The 19,683-nt window shown below is 52.7% G+C and overlaps 1 protein-coding gene across 3 annotated transcripts in view; it reads right to left on the reverse strand.

The window, feature by feature from the left end:
* Positions 1-19,683, reverse strand: part of MLLT6 (MLLT6, PHD finger containing) — a 44,274-nt gene that overhangs the window by 8,051 nt on the left and 16,540 nt on the right. For all 3 annotated transcript variants that reach the window (XR_003400007.1, XM_026864646.1, XM_026864645.1), the window contains exons 7-11: positions 14,851-14,949; positions 7,065-7,239; positions 5,693-6,283; positions 4,053-4,234; positions 3,189-3,306 (exon numbers count right to left, since the gene is read on the reverse strand). Coding sequence is in view for 2 of the 3 variants with exons in the window: in XM_026864646.1 (XP_026720447.1) it covers positions 3,189-3,306; positions 4,053-4,234; positions 5,693-6,283; positions 7,065-7,239; positions 14,851-14,949 (1,165 nt within the window). In the remaining variant the exon portion in view is untranslated. The remainder of the gene's footprint in view (positions 1-3,188; positions 3,307-4,052; positions 4,235-5,692; positions 6,284-7,064; positions 7,240-14,850; positions 14,950-19,683) is intronic.

Genomic DNA, 19,683 nt, shown 5'->3' on the forward strand with positions numbered 1-19,683 from the left:
TCTCCAGGCTCTCCTAAGTGCCACCGCAGCCCCCTGCCTCCAGGAGCCTTGCCCGAAACCCAGTGGGAGTCCTCCAAAGTTTCCAGATGCTCGGCTCCTTTCTAAAGAGGTTAAATAAGTGCTTCGGTGCCCAGGAGCTACCCCCAAAGCCATCCCTCCATCCCGGGGAGCCGCCACACTGCAGTGCTGGGGACGGAGCCCCCGCGCACCCAGGCTGGGTGTCTTCCATCCAAAGAGCAATCGAGAAGTGAAATATATTTATCTGCCATTTGCCCTCCATCCCCAGAGCCTGCCAGCCCGTAAACACACGCTCCCCTCGCTCTGGGATGTGTCAGATGTTGTGACTACAGCCTGCACCAGCTGGTTGACTTGCCCCTCCTCTTCTTCGCACAATAAGAGACATTTCTTGTGTGCAAGAATCCAGGAAGTCTCCTGCAGGGAACACTGTGATTTACAGCGTAATGCCCTGAGCAGGGCATTAGTTATTGGCAGTATTTTCTACTGCTGAGAACAAGCAAACGCAGCTGCTGTTCAGCAGCTCCTAGGGACAGGTACGAGTGGGATCCTCACTCCTTCATCCCCGTAGGAACATCTTTCCGGCCATCAATTATAACTGGTTCACCCTCCTGGGGAGAAGCTGCTGCTTTCTGGAGGTGACCAGCAGTTACCAGCATAAGACACCATGTGGAGACAAGTCTTGATTTCAGGGTCACCACAAGGCATGAAATCTTCCTAAATTCAACCAGGATCAGCCACCAGAAGGCTGGGAGCAGGCAGACCACAGCAGCGCTTCTCAGTATCGTTTCCAGCCACGGACCACCTAAACCCTTTGAAAAATATCCTCAGCTTCGCCGCAGCGGTTTTAACTTGCAACCAAATAAACATTCAGCTAAGCCCTGGCTGCCTGCTTGTTACTGCCGCGGGAGGCTGCGCGCATATACACCATATATACCGTTCTGGTTTTCTGAAACACTTCCAGGCTCCATGTTCAATTATCTCCTGGCCAACACCACCCTGTTGTCTACAGAACGGGGAGATGGCTGAGTTATCACCCAGAGACAGCACTTTCCAAGGCAGCAAGCATGAAAAGAGGCTTGAAGACAACTAGAGAAGATAAAATACATTTGGCCTGTCATCATAATGAGGCAGGATCCAGGACAAGCCGTGGGAGGAAGAACTAGACGGTAGCTAAGGGAGTGGGAAGATAAGAATCAGACTTTTTGTACTGCCAAAGGCACCCTGGTATCAACCTGCATCAGTGATAACAGTTTCTCAGTTCCCCCATCTGTAAGACAGTGTAACACCATCTCCCTCCATCACATTAGAATTGTGAAAAGCTCAAATATTACTGCCGTGAAGGCCATGTCTCCATGGGATCTGTCTACACAGACACTCTCAGGAAAGGTGATCTGAATTAAAGACAGGGCAGGATTACTTAAAACTTCACAATCACCCTGTTAACGATTTGGGATTAAAGCAGTCACAACACTTCTAAGTGCAAACGGCCCCATACAGGAAGTTTAATGCAGTTAATTAATCCCTCTGGAGAAAAAAAAAAAAAAAAAAGGAGCACCAGCAGGAGGAGATAGTGATGGGCAAACCTTAAACGGGACCAAAAATAAAAGGAGCTGTTCTAAAGGCTGCCTGGAACTGCAAAAAACCACGTCCCAAAGCTGAGACAGATCCCAGTCAAACAAAACAAGCAATCTTGGAAATGGAAACTAAGGATCAGGCTTTTTTTGAGCACTTCTGTATGTTGGATTTTGCCTCCATGATTCATTCATTAGTAGCCGCAGGGCTGGAACAGAACCCAGACTGCCGAGCCTCCGCGTTGGGCCTGACCCACGAGGCTATTCCCGACTCGCTTCCTTCTCCTGTCAGCACCTCGCCAAAATAACAGCAAAGGGGAAGTGGCACTGGGTCATCTCCTTGATTGCCGTAAGGGAAGAATAACTCTTTGAATCATCCCCTTTTTTTTCCTTAATTCCAGGTGACTGAATCACTCCTGACTCGGAGCTCCCAAGCCAGGGCCCCGGCTCCCGCTGGGCTCAGCCGCCCCGATGCTTTCCCGTCGCACTCAAGCAGATTCAAGCTGCCGGCGGGGACATACAGACAAAATGCTGCTGCTGACACACGAAGAGACAGACAGGCACCTCCACGGGCTTGCAAAGGTCGTCAGTAAGCATACGTGTTCATTCATGCTTTACATGCAGGCATGCACACTTGTTAAGGCAAATAAGGGCACACTGGTGTCAGGTTATCCGGAGAACTCAGAGCCACCTCTAAGGAGGACGGTGGGTTTTAAAGTGCTTGTCACTCAGCGTGACACTGGGCAGAGTTTTACCTCCCAGGAGTTCAGCATCCAGCATGCTGAGCTGCTAACACTTCTGGGCTAGGGGAGCAGGAGACAGTTGCACCGCTAACTGCAACGTCTGAAAAAATCAGGAGGGTGCTTTTGTTTAACTACTGGTCCAAAGCAAAAACCAGGCCCACTCTGGTTTAGGAAAAAAAAAAAAAAAAGCAGCAATCTTACAATGCTTCAAGTTTCCTGCTTATTAACGAGGCAATTTTCCAAGAAAAATGAATTTGCCTTGGTGGGAAAAAATGAGCAGTTGTAAGTAATTCAGTGTTGGCATGTTCATGTTTGGAAGTTGAAAACTTGGATTTTGTTGCATTCATGACAAAGCCAAAGGGGAAGGGCAGAAAATAACTCAAAACAGAAATGGAAGATGAAAATTAAGAGCATGAGGTATATCTCATTTAAAAAGAAACCCAGAAAACAAAATCCCAACAAAATCTTTTAACTTATTTTGAGCAAGCAAAAGCTCACGGTAGCTTTCACTAGGTTTGTACAGCCCCAGTGTGTAAAAATCCCGCAAATTTCCACAGGGAAGGACTTCACATTCTTGCACTTTTTTAGCACATGTCCAGGGACACCCGTTATCCGATGGACACGGCAGCAGATGTGCTTTTACAGGATTGCAAGCCAGCACTTCATTAAGGCAAACACAAGCACCCCCTGCCTTGGGGAACAAGCCACTGTCCCTCTCTCCTAGCCCCTGGCTCTCACACGCACAGGACGGGAGCAAGCAGGGAGGGCAGCTGGAGAACTAGGGATGCAGTTGTCTCGACTCTTCCAGGGAGACCCCTTTGGAAGTCCAAACTCACATACCTTCTGATTCACGTACCTGCCCGGCTGCTTTCCGACTGATTTAAGAGTGGGTTGATTGATAGCCCAGATGCGAGGGGGCTTCCAAAAATATGTGAGGAAGGGAGGCTAAATGTTGAACCTGCCAGGGAGAACACCTACATGGCAAAACAAGGAGGGGGAGAGAGAGGAGTGACTTCTCCAAAACACAAGAGGAAAAATAACTTCATTGTTCCATCTCTTTCTGACTCTTGAACCCAGTTTGCTCATGAGAGAGAGCGTTAAAAATATCTCCTTGGAAGTCTCGCTAGACAGTTGAAATCTTCCCAGCCCCGTCTCGGAGCCAAGAGGTCTGAACGAGCTGTGTTAACGCTGAGGCTGTAAAACTAACTCTCTCCTCCCTGTAAAATACCTCTCACAGTGAGGTCCCGACGAAGGACAAGGCTCTGTCTCCTGGCACACGCAGAGCCCACCCAGCTGGGATGCGCGAGCCCTCCCACCACGTTATCTGTGCCGCAGAGCGGAGGCAGAGCTGGTGCTGGTGGCAGGATCCAGACAAGCAGCGGCACGGGGACGAGCAGCCGGGACATGGCACATGCCGACAGCCAGGCCTCTGCCACCCGAGCACTGCCCGTCCTCCCCTTACAGTCAGGGGAAGGCAACACGTCCTTTTAGACTGCAATTCCTCCCACCCCGAAACAGGCTGCGCGGGGCTGTGACACAAAATCACCTACATCTTTCTCCCCACTCTAAGGGAAGCTGCAGTTGGCAGCTCCCCTCCAAACAGAAGGAAGAGTGGCTGTTCCCGAGTGGAAAAAGCAGCTCCTCTGTGCCCACAAACTGGCCCTGCTCTGTCCAACCCTCTCCCGAACCACAGTCCCTCTCCTGGTCCTGATGTTCTTACCTGCGTGGTGGAGACGGAGGAGGAGGAAGCTGGGATGGTGCTAGCAAAGGGAGACCGGTTGAGCTGTGGGAGAGACGACGTACCCTGGTGTGCCAGCAGGCTGGAAGAGAGGGGTGTACTGCACACAGCTCGGAGCACTCCGCCCCCGTGGGAAATAGGGTCCTTGTTACTGGTGTAGATCCCTGCAAGAGGAGGAGACGTGTTAGAGAGCCACGCTCCCCTCCCGGGGCCGGGAAGCAGCTGGTTTTCCACAGGGCTCCATCTCAGAAAGGGAGGGTGGCACCAGTGCACAAGAGCAAGGGTAACGTGCGCTTCGGCGTCTCGTAGCCCGGCACACAGCGAGGGTGGTCACAGCCCACAGCCCTTCGATCAAAAGACGCTGCAAATTTTTCCAGCCTTGCCCTTGTCCCCCTTTTGTTTGCTCCTCGCACCCCGATGCAATCCGACAGAGAACTCGCAGCGTGAAGTGACTCACCGAAGGCACAAATCAGTGGCAGAAGAGGGCAGTGGGCTCAGAGTCCCACTCTCTGCTGCCTGTCAATAGACCACACTGAGCTAACCTTGCTGAGCATCCCCTTCCGTGATGCCCAGGGACCACAGTGGAGCACGGACAGATAAATGAGGAAGAAAGGGTGAGGAGAGAGCTGCTGCGGAGGGAGGGGACCCATCTGACTTCCCCTTGGCTCAAGCATGTGGCACAGGCAGTGCCCAAAGCCAGGTCCCTCACGGCCCTGCCAACATCTCTCTGCAAGAGAAGAATGGGAGAAGGAGCAGGCAGGAGAGTGGGGCCTGGCAGCCTCCTTCTCTCTGAAACATCCCTTTGCTGTTCCAGGGGGAAGCAAAAAAAAAAAATGGCCTAAGGTTATGATTATGGAGGTTGCATCAATTCCTGCAGCTCCTCTCCTCTCTCGGGCAGCACAGACAAATGGGCCAGGGCTCCCAGGCGCACACAACAAAATTATACTCCCCCCCCTCGCAATCTGACCTAAATTGGAGCATCTGCAAACAACCCACAATAGGCCAATGACAAGTTCTGCTGCCAGAACAGTGTCAAACCCCAGGCCTGAGCTGCAGGCCCCTCCTCTGCCTGCTGCCTTAACCCCTTCCTGCCACATGTCCTGGCTGCCCACATCCCTGCCAGGCCAGGGGAGGGGACTCAGGCTGGGAGCAGCTTTAAGCTCTCGGCAGAGTTAATGCCGTGCCAGTCTCCCAACCCTACCGGGATTTGGTAAAACCACGATGAGAGGTTTTGTTTTTAAAAGAGGAGTTAAACTTGAACCACTTCCACGAGGTCAGATTGTGGTCATTCCTGTTTGGTCTGTGAATATCCCTCTCTAGGCTTTGGAAATTAAGCTTTGGCTAGCTGAGGTTTTCCAGCATTTGAGCAAAAAGGGTTTGAAACGCTCCCCAGCTCTGATCTGCAGCCCAGTTCAAATGAGAGAGGCGCTGACCTGGAGGAGGTTCTAGAATGAAGGCCAAGATGAGAAGGGGAGACCCAGATGTGGATTTTTACAGCTCCTGGGACTGAATTAAAGGGACTGGACTCTGTGCAGACAGGTCCGGACACCAGGCAACGTGATGAAGAGCCAGCAAGGGCTGGGGGGAACTGTGCACACCTGGAGCCCTAAGGGGGAACATACCTGAACCCAGCAGCGGGGACTCCATGCTGAGGCTGGGCAGATTCCCCGTGTGGCTGAAGGACCGTGAAGAGTTGCCGATGCTGGAGCTGACAAGAGAGCCCCCGGAGAAGGGTGACGAGGAAGTAGATGTGGACCCAGCCAGCTGGGCACCCAAAATCTCTTTGCTTTTGCCCCCTTTTGGCCTGCCAGGCCCATGCTTGTTCTTCTTGCTACCCTTGTGCTTCTTTTCCTTCAGCACCTCTCCCTCCTCCATGCTGAGGGACGGCATGCGCTTGTGGCTGCTGCTGCCACCACTGGTCCCACCGGTCCCCACCGAAGGGCCGCTGACAGGGTTTGAGGCCTTATAGTCCACGGGGGAAGCATCACGGCCTCTCTGCTGGCTCACCGCGGAGGTGGAGAAGCGCATGATGGACCCAAAGCCTGAGAAGATCACCTTCTGCTCAAAGATGTCCCCCTTCTGGCCTTCATACAGAGGGGAGCAGTGGGAAGAAGAAGAGGAAGAGACAGGCTTCCGGTACTTCTCGTCGTCCTGCTCGAGCTTGGGGAATGTCACAAAGTCCTGGGAGCACTGCAAATTGCTGCAGGAGGTACCTGGGGGGAGCAGAGACAGGAAGGCTTGTGGTGGCGGTAACTCAGTCCACGCGGCAAGGGGAACATGGCCACAACAGAGGTCCTCTGGCACGGGCTGGTCACCCCGCTGAAGGCCATCCCTGTCCCCTCCCGGCCCTCTGCTTTGACTTTCTCTGTCAAGCATGAGAGGTGCTCACCAGCAAGCTTCATCCCACCCAGCCGTGCACATCTCTGCTCCCCCAGGACCTGTGTCACCGCTGTCCCCCCAGCCCCGACTGGGGTCCCAGGAGAGGAACATGCTAGCCATTACCACAGCTCAAAAAAGAACCAAGCAAGGTCAGAGCAGATGGGAGCCCTGCAAGGCTTTGACTCAAAGCTCAGGGGAGCCTGGATATCAGGTTTTGGCTCAGTTCTCTCCACTAGTACTCCTTAAAACACTGCTGCAGACAGTACCACCTACGGAGGAGAGGACAGGTGCTGCCCATATTGCCTGCGCACAGTATCGCTTCCCTCCTCCCTCCACTCAGACATCTGGATCTGTTTTTCCTTGCAGTGCAGCAGGCCTGCACAGGAGGGGAGCTGTAACACTCATCTGACTCGGTTCTTCCCTCTGTGCAAGGACTTGAGGAGCAATAAGACTTTTCCCTTTCTCTTCAAGGGGTTAACGAAATACCCACCAGCAAAGTTTCCCAGCACCAGCTGGTGAACGGGTACCTTTACAGATAGAGAGACATCAAAGAGGAGAAAAGCAAAACATCACCCCCATCCTCCTCTCCTCTCTTGCTTCTCCTTCACCCCTTACCTGCAGGCTGAAAGGTCCCGCTGGATGAAGCTGAGCTGAAGCCGACGGAGCTTTTCCCGCTTCCCGTCTTTTTCCCTTTGTGGCTGCTGCCATGGCTTGAGGACTTCCTGCCTTTCACCTCCGACCTGCCGACCTCCGAGGTCTCTTTGCTCCCCTCATGGTGGCTGGTAGAGCCCTGGCAGCAGCAAACACAGAGGTGACTCACTCAGGCCAGATGTGGCCACAGCGGGGGCTCTTTTTACCAATTTCCCCTTAAGAGAAGTAATTGCCCCCTCTGCCCACAAAGTGATGGTCAGGTCATGTTACGCAGGAGAGAAAAAAAGCAACATTTCCCTCTCTCGCTGGTTGGTGGCACCAGGCTTTTATGCTCCTAGGGATTACTCTCATCCCATCTAATGGCAGGAAATTAAACAGAGCGCTGACAACGAGGGCACAGGCATCAGAAATTCCTCCCCATCGTCAGCAGAGGGGACTACCTCAGGGGGTTATGCGGCACAAATAAAATGTGAATTTGGCTGTGATTCACACATACATTTCAGCTGCATCTCTCACATGTGCTGTTCTCAGCAAGGTCATTCCACCTGGGGGAACCTGCTTGTCCTTGTGCTGCGACAGGAGTTCCCCTGGATTCCCTACAGCATCCACTGAAGCAGCTCCACTCCAGCCCAGGGCTTTCCAAATCTACTGCAGTAAATATTTCACAGCGATATTGTTAGAGCAGCATCTGACCACGCAACAGATGCTAGCCAAACCCCATATAAGCCTGCAGGAGACAGGGAAGCAAGGGGGATGAAGAGGCTGGCCAGATGCTAGGAAATCCAGGAGCTTGGGATGAGAGAGGGAAGTGTGGGAGCTTAGCAGGGGGAGAGTGGAATGAACTGAAAACCAGATTCCCCGGGGCACCCACGCTAGGATATGAAACCTTCACCTTCAAGTCACTTCAAAGCCAAACCAGCAGCGTTCAAAGATCACTCCTTGCAAGATATTACTGCAACCAATCAATAATATAGATGCAGTTCTATCACGATGGCTACAGCCCAAAATGTAACACCTGTGCGTTAGTACTAACACCTTTTATTTCTTACTGAGCAGATACAAGGAAGACACAGAGAAGCACAATACCTTTCTTACATTCCACTGTCCCTGACTCCAGATGACCTCTTCTTGGGGAGAGCTCGAGAAAAAAGGGCTTGTAATGCAGACTCATGAATGCCCAGATAAAAATCTTTTCCCCATTCCTCCCACATGGTTTAATCACTCCGCACAATGCAACAGCTGGCAGCCTAACACACACCAGATGTGCCGGGAATATGAAAGACAGGAGGAAGGGAGTGGTGGAAATTAGGGGGGAGAGGAGGGGGAATCTGTATTTTCTCATCACAGACTCCTGGATGTAGGAGATTAAGCCTTCTTGATTTATGAGCTCAGAGGGAGCATGAAAATCTTTCCGACTTTCCACATCTGCCTGGGGAGGGAAAGGAGAACAGTGTCTGGGGGCTATGGGAAGTCCTGAGACTGCTCACCAAGTCGCAGGAACGAGATGGCTCATGTCTCCGCAGAAATGCAAAGCCCTGAGTTTTCCTCCCATAAATTCACCTCTTCGGAGCTCCCCACAAGGTGCACGAGGCCACAGAAGGGCAGGGGGGAACCACATGAGAAGACATGTTCTAAATCCAGAGTGTCAGGAAGGGAGTGCAGGGCAGGTAATGAATTAGTGCGGGGTGGAAAGGGGAAATCTGAGCTGGGAAATAAATCTTAATTGCAAAATTAAAGGGGAAAAAGAAAGGAGGGGAAGTGAGGCTGAGCTGGTTCAGCTGGAGGCAGTGAATGGACAGGCACTCACCTGCAGGGCTGATCTGACCTCACAGACCTCCCTGAGAGACTCACAGAGATTTCAGGGCAGGATTTTCCCATCTCCTGCCAAACGCTATCCTAGATATTGTTTGCCAAACAGATCAGGGCAGACAGATCTATGTGGTACTGCCACAAATCCTCCTCACCGCAACGGGCCCTTCTCTAGCAGCCGTTCCAGAGAGCCTGAACTTGGAGCAAGAGCCCAAGTGCTGCAGCCGAGGAGCAAAGAGAGGGAACCTGAAACCACACTAAATCACTTCCCCTCTCTGTGCCTCTACTTCTTTCCCACTTTGCTCCGTGGAGCCTGCGAGCTCTGTGTGGCAGCTGAACCTTCCAGGAGACACACGTGGACTGCCAAGCACAACACGGCCTTGATCTGAAGGGGAGGGCTCTGCTACCATAATGCCAATATTAATAACAGTAACGAGGGCTGCAGTCCCCTCACCTCCCTCATGAAGGAGATGCTCCAGCTCAGGGCTGCTGCCTAGAGGGAGCCGGGCTGGAGAAACCTGCATGCCTGCTGCTTGCCTTGTGCATAAACAGAGGGCTCAATCTCTGGGTCACTGGCTTTTCTCCAGCACGGAAATCTGTGTGTGTGTGTGTGTGTGCGCAGAAGCACCAATGTTCTGTGTGTTGCAAACAGGTGTGTGGGGGAGAGCACGCTGCAGAGGAAAAAAAAAAATAAAAATAGGGAAGCGCTGAGGAAGTGAGAGCTCTCTTGCAAAATGAGGCAGCAGCTACGTTTCGAAGGTCTATTTAAAGCAATCAAGTGAAAAATGTCATCAGAATAAACCTACTGCCCCAGCTAGAGGTGACAGTCTGAACGGGAAACTCCTGCCTCAACCCCGGAGGAGTGGGACGACGTCGCGCGGGCACCCAAGCGCAGGCATGCACACACCTCCTCCCCCCGGCGCGGGGCTGTACCTGTTTCCTGGCCTCTCTGTGACACTGTGCAGCACCCAAGCTCTTCATTCATTAATTTATTTATGGGAAATCAGAAGAGCATCTCTTTGCCTCCTGATTGGCGGGGCGAGCTCCTAGAGGGAACCACTGACAAAATACAGAAGGGGTGGGGGAGGCTGGTGCCGCGTCGGAAACACAGAGTGGCTTTGCCCTGGATTAAACTACTGGTGAGGGGAAGCAGGGAGGACACGAATGAGGAACGATGCGACGAGAGCAGGAGCTCCTCCAGCCCACGCACGGCAGGGCGATGTGCTGAAGCAGCCGCCCAGGCAGGCTGGAAGCATCAGCTGCCTTTCCACGCTGCATCACGAGGCTGAGGTCGGAGCCTCTACCAGGAGCTCCGGGCACCAGCTACAGCATCTCTGTGTCAGAGCCACTCGCAGCCTTTCCCACATCCCTTCCCTCAACCTGGAGATTAGGCAGCACCGTGCTGCCGTTCTTTATAGGTGGGGAGAGGAGACACAGATGGCTGAAGATTGTATTTTTCAGTCCCTGATGTCGCTGGCAAATCCCCACTCAGGTCAGCACAAGGGATGCTAAAAGGCTCAGGGATTCTGACTGCGAATACCCACGCTGAGACATGCTTGGCTTAGCCGGGGTAATCATCAGCCTTCCCCCACAAACCCCTACCCCATCCCAGCGACTGTGAATTTGCCTGAGCCAGGCGCAGTGCAGAGGTTCCCAGGATCTGTCAGCTCCAGGCTCGTCCTGGGTAAGATGCCGAGAGCTCAAATAACAGTGGGAAACCTGGAAAGTCTCCCTGCCTCCGGTGGCGCCTGCAATCGCGAGCCCCTCGCCCCGCTGCGCTCCCTCTCCAGCACCTGACCGGGAGAGGGTGGGTGCGGGGAGGCCTTGGCATCCGCGCCTTAGATTACAAAACCCAGAGCAAGCCAGATGTTGCAGCCTGAAACACGTAGCATGTGTGAGTGTGTGTCAACAAGTGATCACGATGTCTGCAGCTGGCAGGAGGAGGCAGCTGGGGTGGCTTGCAAGCCTGCAGATTTACTGCAAGTGCAACAGAGAGAGGCAGGACGGCTCCCCAGGGGCAGCTGCAGGGGGAGGGAAGAGGCACGCTGCTTGCTGTTCGCAGAACCCGATCCCAGCACCAGGCACCATCTCCACGCACGGATCCTGAGCACAGAAAAAACCTCCTCCTGAATTTGTCGGGAGGTGCGTGACTAGAGAGCCCTGGCTGTCAAGACTTACAGGTGCAAAACCCTCCTCTGCCCCAGGCCTGCTCCATCTTTCCAACAGGCTGCTCGGAAGTGTTACTAGTTGGCAGCATTTTGGTGCTTTTGGAGACACCACATAAAATAGCCAGAAATTGTTATAGCCATAAACTATTACCCAGAGGGGATGTTTTCTGCCGCTTTCCCACTCCCCAGAAAGTCTGTCTGAGCTGCAAGTACCCAGCGTGACGATGAATGAGAGCCCGTATCCAGCACAAATTCCCTCTCTACCATCCACCCAAGAGCCCTGAGCCCTGCTGGGCCACCTGCTCTGGACACTCCAGTGCCCCACGAGCAAGGTCTTTGGCCCCTCTCTGAGCGCCATGAAAATCACATCACCCAAAGATGCTTTCAGAGGCAGGAGGAGAGCTCAGAAGAGGTGTTATACAAGGAGTCGTTTGCGTGCTGTGAATTCACACCCTAGTTTCACTTTCCGGTGTAGAGGAGAGCTGAGGCCACAACAGCACTTTGTTTTCAGTGTGTTTATCCCCCAAACCCGAGTGAGGCAATGAGAGTTTGTCACTGCACGGACAGGACACGGAGGCCTGGTAGAGTCCAAGTGCCAGATATTAACGGTATTTAGATTCCTAGAAGACACAGGGAAGCGCTCAGTGAGATGTTCAAAAATCTGGCAGAAGTCAGAGGTCTAGCACAATTGATTTTAAGAGGAAGCCTGAAACCACATCAAAGGATCTTCTTCACGACTAAACGGTTCAAGAGGGGAGCACAGGGTGGACGACACATTAGATGAAAATTGGAACTGAAAAATAAATCTGGATTGAAAAATTAAAAGAAAAACGTGAACCCAGAGGCCAGGTTGATGGAACAAGGAAGTGGGACATACCACAGTTCCTCCGAAGCAATGAAACAGTTCCCCTGCTGTCAGCCTAACCTGGTGAAGTAGCTTGAAAAGTCCCACTGTACAGGACTGTGGCTCTGAAAATCCATTATTAAAAGCTTGCTGAAAGCTTCAAAGGAATTTGGTAGCAAGATCAGATGCTGGAGGTCAGACGTCCCAGGCTCCTTTTAGGCTAAACAAACTGGGAGCAGACTGGAGCATGGCTTCAGTTACCAGTAACGCCTCTGCACAGCCCGGTGGCTGGTGCCACGCTGCAGTCTGCCCGCAGCCTCGGTGCCCAAGGGGCAAGTGGTGCCAGGGCCCTTCTGCTGATCCGCCTGACTGATGCTCCTGCTCCTCGCTGCTGGCTCCAAAGCACTGGTGATGCTCAGTGCCCCGCGCCCAAGCCCTGCTCCAGCACTGCCAGGACGAGAGCCTGGGACTCGCTGTAGTGGTGCCACTTTGGCTGCGGCGTGGGCAGCACGACGGGCTGGCAGCAAGGGGCTGGCACGGGCAGCAAGGGCTGCGCCAGCCTCCTGTGGCTCTGCACGGCTGCTCTGGGCCACTGGCCTTCTCCCAGGAGCCTGGACATGACCATCTGCCTCGAGACTATCCCTGGGGAGACTATGCTCTGGTCCATTGGGTAACTTGGAGAAGACCACAGAGGCGATAAATTATTTGCCCAAGATCATGCAAGGGGCAAGGAGAGGAAGAGACCCCAGGTCTCTTCAGACTCTAACCACGGCACAGCAGGGACCAGCAACGCTCTTGTGGTAGTCACACCATGAACATCAGCTTTTGGTTTGCTGCATCTCCCCAGTGCACCCTCCTGGGATGAGCTGTACTAATGTATGATCCAGAAAGGACAAGGACGGTTTTGGCTTCCAAGCAGAAACCTGTTTGGACATGCTCCATTAATGTGTCTCAAGGTTTTACATTAGTTTTACATTAGTCTAACCTGTGCAATGTTACACTGGTGCAACTCTCCAGCAAGCCTCATACAACCACCCCGAGGGGTTTGTGCAGGGTTGTAGCATGCTGCTGAGCAGCTCTTACATTTGATCTGGAGCGAGTACCTTTGGTAACAGAGTTTGAACAATACTTTGGGATCTACGCACAAAAAAAAAAAAAAAAAAAAAAAAAAAAAAAGCAAGGGAAATACACTCTATGTTATGAGGATTAATAATAACTCCCTAGGGAAACACTAAAACCCTGTCACTCAAGTACAGCTACAGTAATTAGGATCTCCTGAATTTTAGCTTACAAAGAGTTGAAAGCTGCCTGTAAAACTGAATTGCACCCTTCCCTCCTTATTTATAAAGGTCTGGCAGGGCTTTGGAGGAGACAGTGGGTAATTGTCTAACAACCGCTCTAGCTGGCCAAGAGTCAGGTTTTGGATTTCAGTTCAGCTTGAAAATAATCTTCTTAGGCTATCGGTTCCTGACAGCTCTGTTAACTGGGTGAATCTGCTGTTCCCAAAAGCCAGAGCTGAGCTGCCCTAACATCAGCACAGGTAAATCAAGAGTGATTGCAGCTCGGAGGCTGTTCCTCCACTCTGTCCTGCTGTAAACTTTCTGCTTCTCCCAGCCTGAGAACCGTGAGACCAGCTTTGCCATTTCAGCTCTGACCTCCACCTCCAGTCCCTGCTTCACCCAGAACAGAGAAAATCCTCTTCAGCCCTAACCCAAAGCAACCCCGTGCTGACTGGCAGGAGCTTTCGCTCTTGCAGACTGCCCCTGCAGTGCTTCTCACACACGCAGACACTGCTAGCCTGTGAATTTTCATTTTCACAAGGCAGTCCCGCCATGTAAAGGACACCCAAGCCTTTCCAAGTAGCATTTCTGTGCACAAAAGGACATTCCTGGGACATGTTGTTTATTTGTTCTAGCAGGAGCTTGGCCCCAGTCCTACTCACACCAGAACAGCCCTGCTGAGGAGTTGCATTCATTTACATTCCCACTCCGAGAGGAAAGTACAACTCCAAAGGTCCAGGTGCTGGTGTGACCTCACTTGTTCCCTGACCCTGAACAACTGCAGACTTGGCCTTCACCTTGTTGCATGCAAGTTCCACTGCCTCTATTCTGCATTAGTGGAGTCTGGGGCTGGCACGACTTACAGAAAGCTCAGGGCTCTCCCGATTTACAGCCAGGTGCAAGAGGCCGTGTCTGCAGCACCACTGCAGCAGCGAGGAGCGGAACACACTGACATCCCGACGGCACCCCGGGCCCCGGGAAGATGAACCCACACAAGCAACATCTTCCCAGCAGGGAACTGGGCTGCCTCTACACCTCAGGAGCGAAACAGGCCACCACACCGTGCTCCTCTGCCTGAATTTCCCTGAAATGGAGGAACTAAATAGAAACCAACCTCCCATTGTCTCACACAGAAAAGCTGCCTCTATTACACACTTTGAAGATCTGTGCTTGCAAGATTGGGGTTTTTTTTTCCCCTCAGCTACATCGGTTAGTCTAATAAAGGCTAACACATCCTCCCACAAGCCTTGCCTTGCTTATCCACCTGCCTGAGCTGTTCATGATGTGGCAGCAGAAAAGGCCAAAGCGTGGATATTTATCTATTCCGCAAGAGCTTCAAATCTGAACATCTGCTGCAAAACAGGCTGGCACTTACAGCTCAATCACTTGGGAGTTTAGCTCCATGATTGTGTCGTCAGTGCTGACAGAAATCAAGACAGCTGCCGTGTTAAATTCCCAAGGTGGGCGTCGAGGTGGGGAGTCAGGCAGAGCGAGCGAGAATGTGACGAATCAGGAATCAAAATAAATGGACAAAAGCCCTTTCTCTGCTCTTCTGCCCTGTCCATCCCACTTCTAGGAGAGGCAGTGTCGATGGTTTCCCCCTGCCCTCCCTCCCCACTCTGCATTCACACATCCTGGGGGTTTGGTACCTTCTCTGCAGCGACGGGCACGGAGGATGGGGTAAGGCTGGTGGGAGACTCCGGACGTTTTTTGTGCTTCTGTTTAGGTCTTTCTTTGTCCTTCCGACTCTGCAAAAGAAACGAGAGAGTACTGGAAGGCTAACTTTTCCTCTGCTGAGAATAGCAGTTGTAAGGGAAAAGAAAGCAGGGTGTGTAGGGGTGGATTTACAACCATACATTCATATTCCTCTTTCCTTCTCCACCCATCCACTCGAGCCCAGTATCCCTTCCCCCACATCCCAGCTTCTGGCTGAGAGCGTCCCACTATCTCTACCCCAGCTGCAGCCAACATCTGGAGTGCAGAATATCAACAGAAGCCCCCAAATCAGTTTATGGTAAGATGATAGGGAAGGACTTAACAAGCTCTGGCTGATTTCAAGAAACCTGAGCTTTCCTCTTGCTATTTCCCCGAAGGGACTCTGTGCCCCCTTAGCCTCGCTCTCCACCTTCTCCAAGGGTTTCTCAGATCCACCCTGTACAGACAATGGGAGAGTCTTGATTTCAGCACATGCTGCACGTGCACAGGTAAAACGATCGGTCAGCAGATACCTCAGAACCTAACCTAGAGATCCCCCACATCTCCCCTCCCAGCAGAGACAGCTGGTCTGGGTCCATCTCTGCTAACAGGAGACAGACTATTACGTTTGATTTCTTCATCCTGGTTTTTCTCTCACTAAAACCCCCGAACCACAGGATTCTTCAAATTGAAAACATGGAAAAATCACAGCCTGAGAAACACTGAGTCCTGCCTGCCCTGACTTTATATTCTCTTGGGGAATGGACTGTAACCAAGGAGGTTATTATACAGTGCTGTCTGGATGTTTATGCTGAAACTGAGATGTTTTCTGTGACTGAAAACGCAGGCCTGTGTGACCTCAAGTCAGGCTTGAGGATGCCCAGGCCAGCTGGCATACAGGATGGATGGATCAAAGAACACGCTCCATCACACACTCCTGCTTCCTCCCCGTCTTCCTCAGCTGCACGTTCCCATGGGAACGCACTCAGCTGACTGCAGGAGCTTTTCCGTGCTACCCATGTCAGCTAAAGATGTGGCCGCCTTTGCTGAAGCTGAAGAAACTTCTTTCCCAAGTGCCAAAGCTCCCAGTGTGGTTACTGGTGTGTGGACCAGGAGAGCTGCTGTCAGACAAACACTTGCACGACAAGCAGGGCTTCCAAAAATCCATCCTCCTGTCTCAGAGACCTTTTTGTGGCAAAGAAAGTGCCTATTCTGGTACACCTCCCTTGCACGGGTGTTTTATTCTAAAAGCTCAAGTCCTCAGTCTGGACCGAAGGTGCATTCAGAACAGAACAGTCACATCAAAATTCACTGACTCTCCAGAAAGATGCTGACTGTTTCCTCACGCAGGCAAAGCCCCGAGGCTACGGCTGCCAGCACATGCCAAAGTTGGGATGCTGTCAGGGGAGGATGCAACTGCAGCAAATATCTGAGCTCCGCTGTGTGTTTTGGGGGAGAAGTGGCATAATTAGCTTAGGAAACAATACACTAAATGGTAAAAAAAAAAAAAAAATGGGCAAGGAGGAGGGACAAGGCAAGAGAAAAAGGCTGGAGAAGGCCGGCATGAAGTGAAGTGGAGGTGAAGCCAAACTGCTCCAGAAATCTGCACCCTCCAGCGTGGGTTTGGCTGAATTTCCACTGAAAGGGAGCCCCGTGCTGCAGCCACCGGTGACCCAGCCAGAGGAAACCTGCCGTGACACCACAGAAGCTTTCACCGGGATGAGCTGGCGAAAAAAAGGAGCCAAAGCCAGCCTAGAGCTTCACTGCACTTGCTGAGTGCCCAACCAACACTGCCAATATCCATAATTTTATCACAAGACTCCTGGCGTTTGACATATCTGTTAAAGCCTCTGTTCTGAGAGCTACAGGATTTTACAAGAATCTCTGTTTCCTTTTTTTTCCCCCCCTTTCTTTAATACACATTTTCAGCTTTGGCAGTGAACAAGGAAAGCTTGAAAATGTGATTTCTACAGACTAAGCGCTGAAAGATAAATTAAAATTAAATCTTTACTAAATCTCATAACTTTTTAAATACTTGGGGGCTTTCTCGTGTTATAAACTCTATCTAACGTCTCATGGGTCTTCTAGGAAGATGGGGAAACTGTGCCCAGTTAGTGAAGCAGCTTGTTGCAGACCATGTGCCCATCAGCGTTCAGTATTCCAGTGGTTGTAACAGTTTTCACTCACTTAATAGCACACAGCAGAAAGTTTCGACGAGCTGAAGAGAGGTTTTTAATATCTACATCTCATTTTACAAATGGGGAAACCAGCGCACAGGGCATGAGAGAACTCGCTGATATTTCGCAGAAAGTCAATCCATAAATTCAGAAAGAAAAGTCAGGGACCCCCAACCCCACCTGGACACACGCTCGCCTACTTGCAGATGCTGCCAGTGCCACTCACAGAAGCCAGAAATGAAACAGGAGCCAAACACCTCATTACAATACATTTTGCCAAATAACTGCACAAACCACGGTCCTTAAACTTTCCGAATACCACAGAGCTTATTCCCTCCTTTCCAGACCCTGAAATCTCAAATGCATTTCAATCACAAAGTCGCAACAGGAGGCAATAAGATGCGCTGCTGCAAACGCCAGCAAGACAGCACTGTAATGATTTAATTTCACATATCATGGTCAGGATGAGACAAGGCAGGGCCAAACCACTTTGGCTAATGACAATGAGCCTACACATCTCGTACATACACATACACACGTGCAATGCGTGGGGAAAGACAGAAATGTCCTGACTGTCACCACAGTGAACCAGAAAACCTCCCACAATTACATTGTGATGGCAACCACCGAACTCACATCTTCCAGCTTCAAAATCCTGGCTGTCTCCCGTCTGAAAAAACCTCCCTTCGCTGTCGGCAGCGCAGAGCCTACAACAGCTAACTGAGCAGTCCTCTGGTTATATGTAGGAGTGCGTACATATGTACATATTCAGCAAGAACCCAGCCTGCACAATAGGGACCAGATTTCTGGAATGCCTCAGCTCCCATTTAGATGCTTGAATAAAGGGGTCAGGTTTTCCAAAAAGCTAAACGCTGGGTATTGAGCTCTTTTGAAGATCTGGCCCCAACTACATGTGCGGAGCAACTGCACTCGAAATTATTTAGCAAATCTGTCCCGCAGAGCCCAGTCTTCGTGCTCTGCTCAAAGGACTGCACTGAAACCAGAGCCACCGCAGCCGGCTCAGCACCACTGCTGCCGGGCGTCCCTGCACGCGGCCCCAGATGCCCACGGGCACACCTGGCTCCTCCGCTGAGCTCACCCAGCACTTCTCCCGCTCCCACAGCACTCTCTGTGTCACTTCTGCTTGGGCAGAGCACAAACCCCCAGGACCGGGCTGCCACGAGCCTTCTGGGCTGCAGCCCGGGTGTCCGCTGCCTTCGCACACCCAGCAGCACCCACCTCCCACCCTCCAGTTACCCTCTAATCCTTTCGGGTACTCAGAAAGGCAACAGCATCTGACACCTTCTTCAAGATTACCAGGGAAACGCGTCGCCCCGTGTTAAGCGGGCAGGACAATTCACTCCGTTACCCCACGGACACTGTGCAGACGGGCCGGGCTGCCCCAGACCACGGCCCCGGTGGGAAGGTTACGCTGGCTGCCCCCCGAGATGAGGCGGTCGGGGTGCCCCGGCACTCCTGGTGCTCTTGGCTGTGTGGACAGGCCCGCAGACAACCCCGGGCATCCCCCAGCTTGCACCAGAGGCTTTTAAACGTGTGGGTTCTCTCCAGGAAGCCAAAGGCTCCAAATGCTTCCTGCAAGAGCCACAGGGCGCAAAGGGCGGGGAGGGCAAGGGGAGAGGGGGAAAGCAGCACTCGGTCCCCTGCCTCTGGAATGTTCCCTTGCCACCTGGCTCTTCTGCATCCACCACTTCACCTCCCCGGCACACAGGCACCCTCCTCTGCAAACCCCCCTTCCAGGAGTCTCCACAGACTGCCAAGAGCCCACAGAGACCTGCCTGGCTGTGCCATGGGGTGGGATTCAGGGGAGGCAGAGGAGGAGGGAGGCCGCTCTGTGGGAGCAGGAAGCCTTTCGACACCCCCCATCCCATCTCCCCAAGCAAAAGCCGAGCCCTACCTTGCAGCTGCTCGGCGCTCCCTGCAGCAGGCGGGCTGGCTGGGTGAGCTGCGGGGAACGGGAACCTGCCCCCAGCAAGAAACTTCAGGGAAAACAAACTCTCTCCATGCAGGACTGAGCAGCTGGGGCTTGGCATGTGGGCACGGAGCAGGCCAGGCCTGCGGCGGGGGGAGCGCGGCTGCATGGTGGGGGGGGCGTGCCGGCGACACAATCTCCCTTCGAGCTCCTCAGCCCAGGAGGAACGAAACAGGATCTCTCGCTGCCAAAAAGGGTTGTGCACAGCTCCTCCTGCTCCCCCCACCGCCGTCTCCCCTTCCCCGAGCCCCCTCTTCTAATCTGCTGGACACCAGCAATTGGATCATTAAAAGTAGATTGGGCAGGGGAAGGAGGGAGGGAAGAGCCGGGAGCTGGGAAGAGCCAAGTGGGCTCTGCTGCTCCCTCCCCTCTTTCCCAGGCTCTCTGAACTCCCGCACCCGGAGGAGGAGGAGGAGGAGGAGGCCTGGCTCTGGGCCGCAGCCATGGCAGCCACAGCGAGGAGGAAGGCAGCATGGATGAGGAGGAAGGCAGCACCAGGCAGAGGGACGCTGAGCCTCTGCCTGCAACCTCACTCGCTCCGGGGCCGTGCTGGGGAGATTTCACGGGTTTGCCTTGAGCAGCCTCGGAGTACATGAGAGCTTTTACACAGGGACAGGCAG

The sequence above is a fragment of the Athene cunicularia genome (assembly GCF_003259725.1).
Source record: "Athene cunicularia isolate RWA chromosome 27 unlocalized genomic scaffold, athCun1 chr27_part1, whole genome shotgun sequence".
Classification (NCBI taxonomy): Eukaryota; Metazoa; Chordata; class Aves; order Strigiformes; family Strigidae; genus Athene; species Athene cunicularia.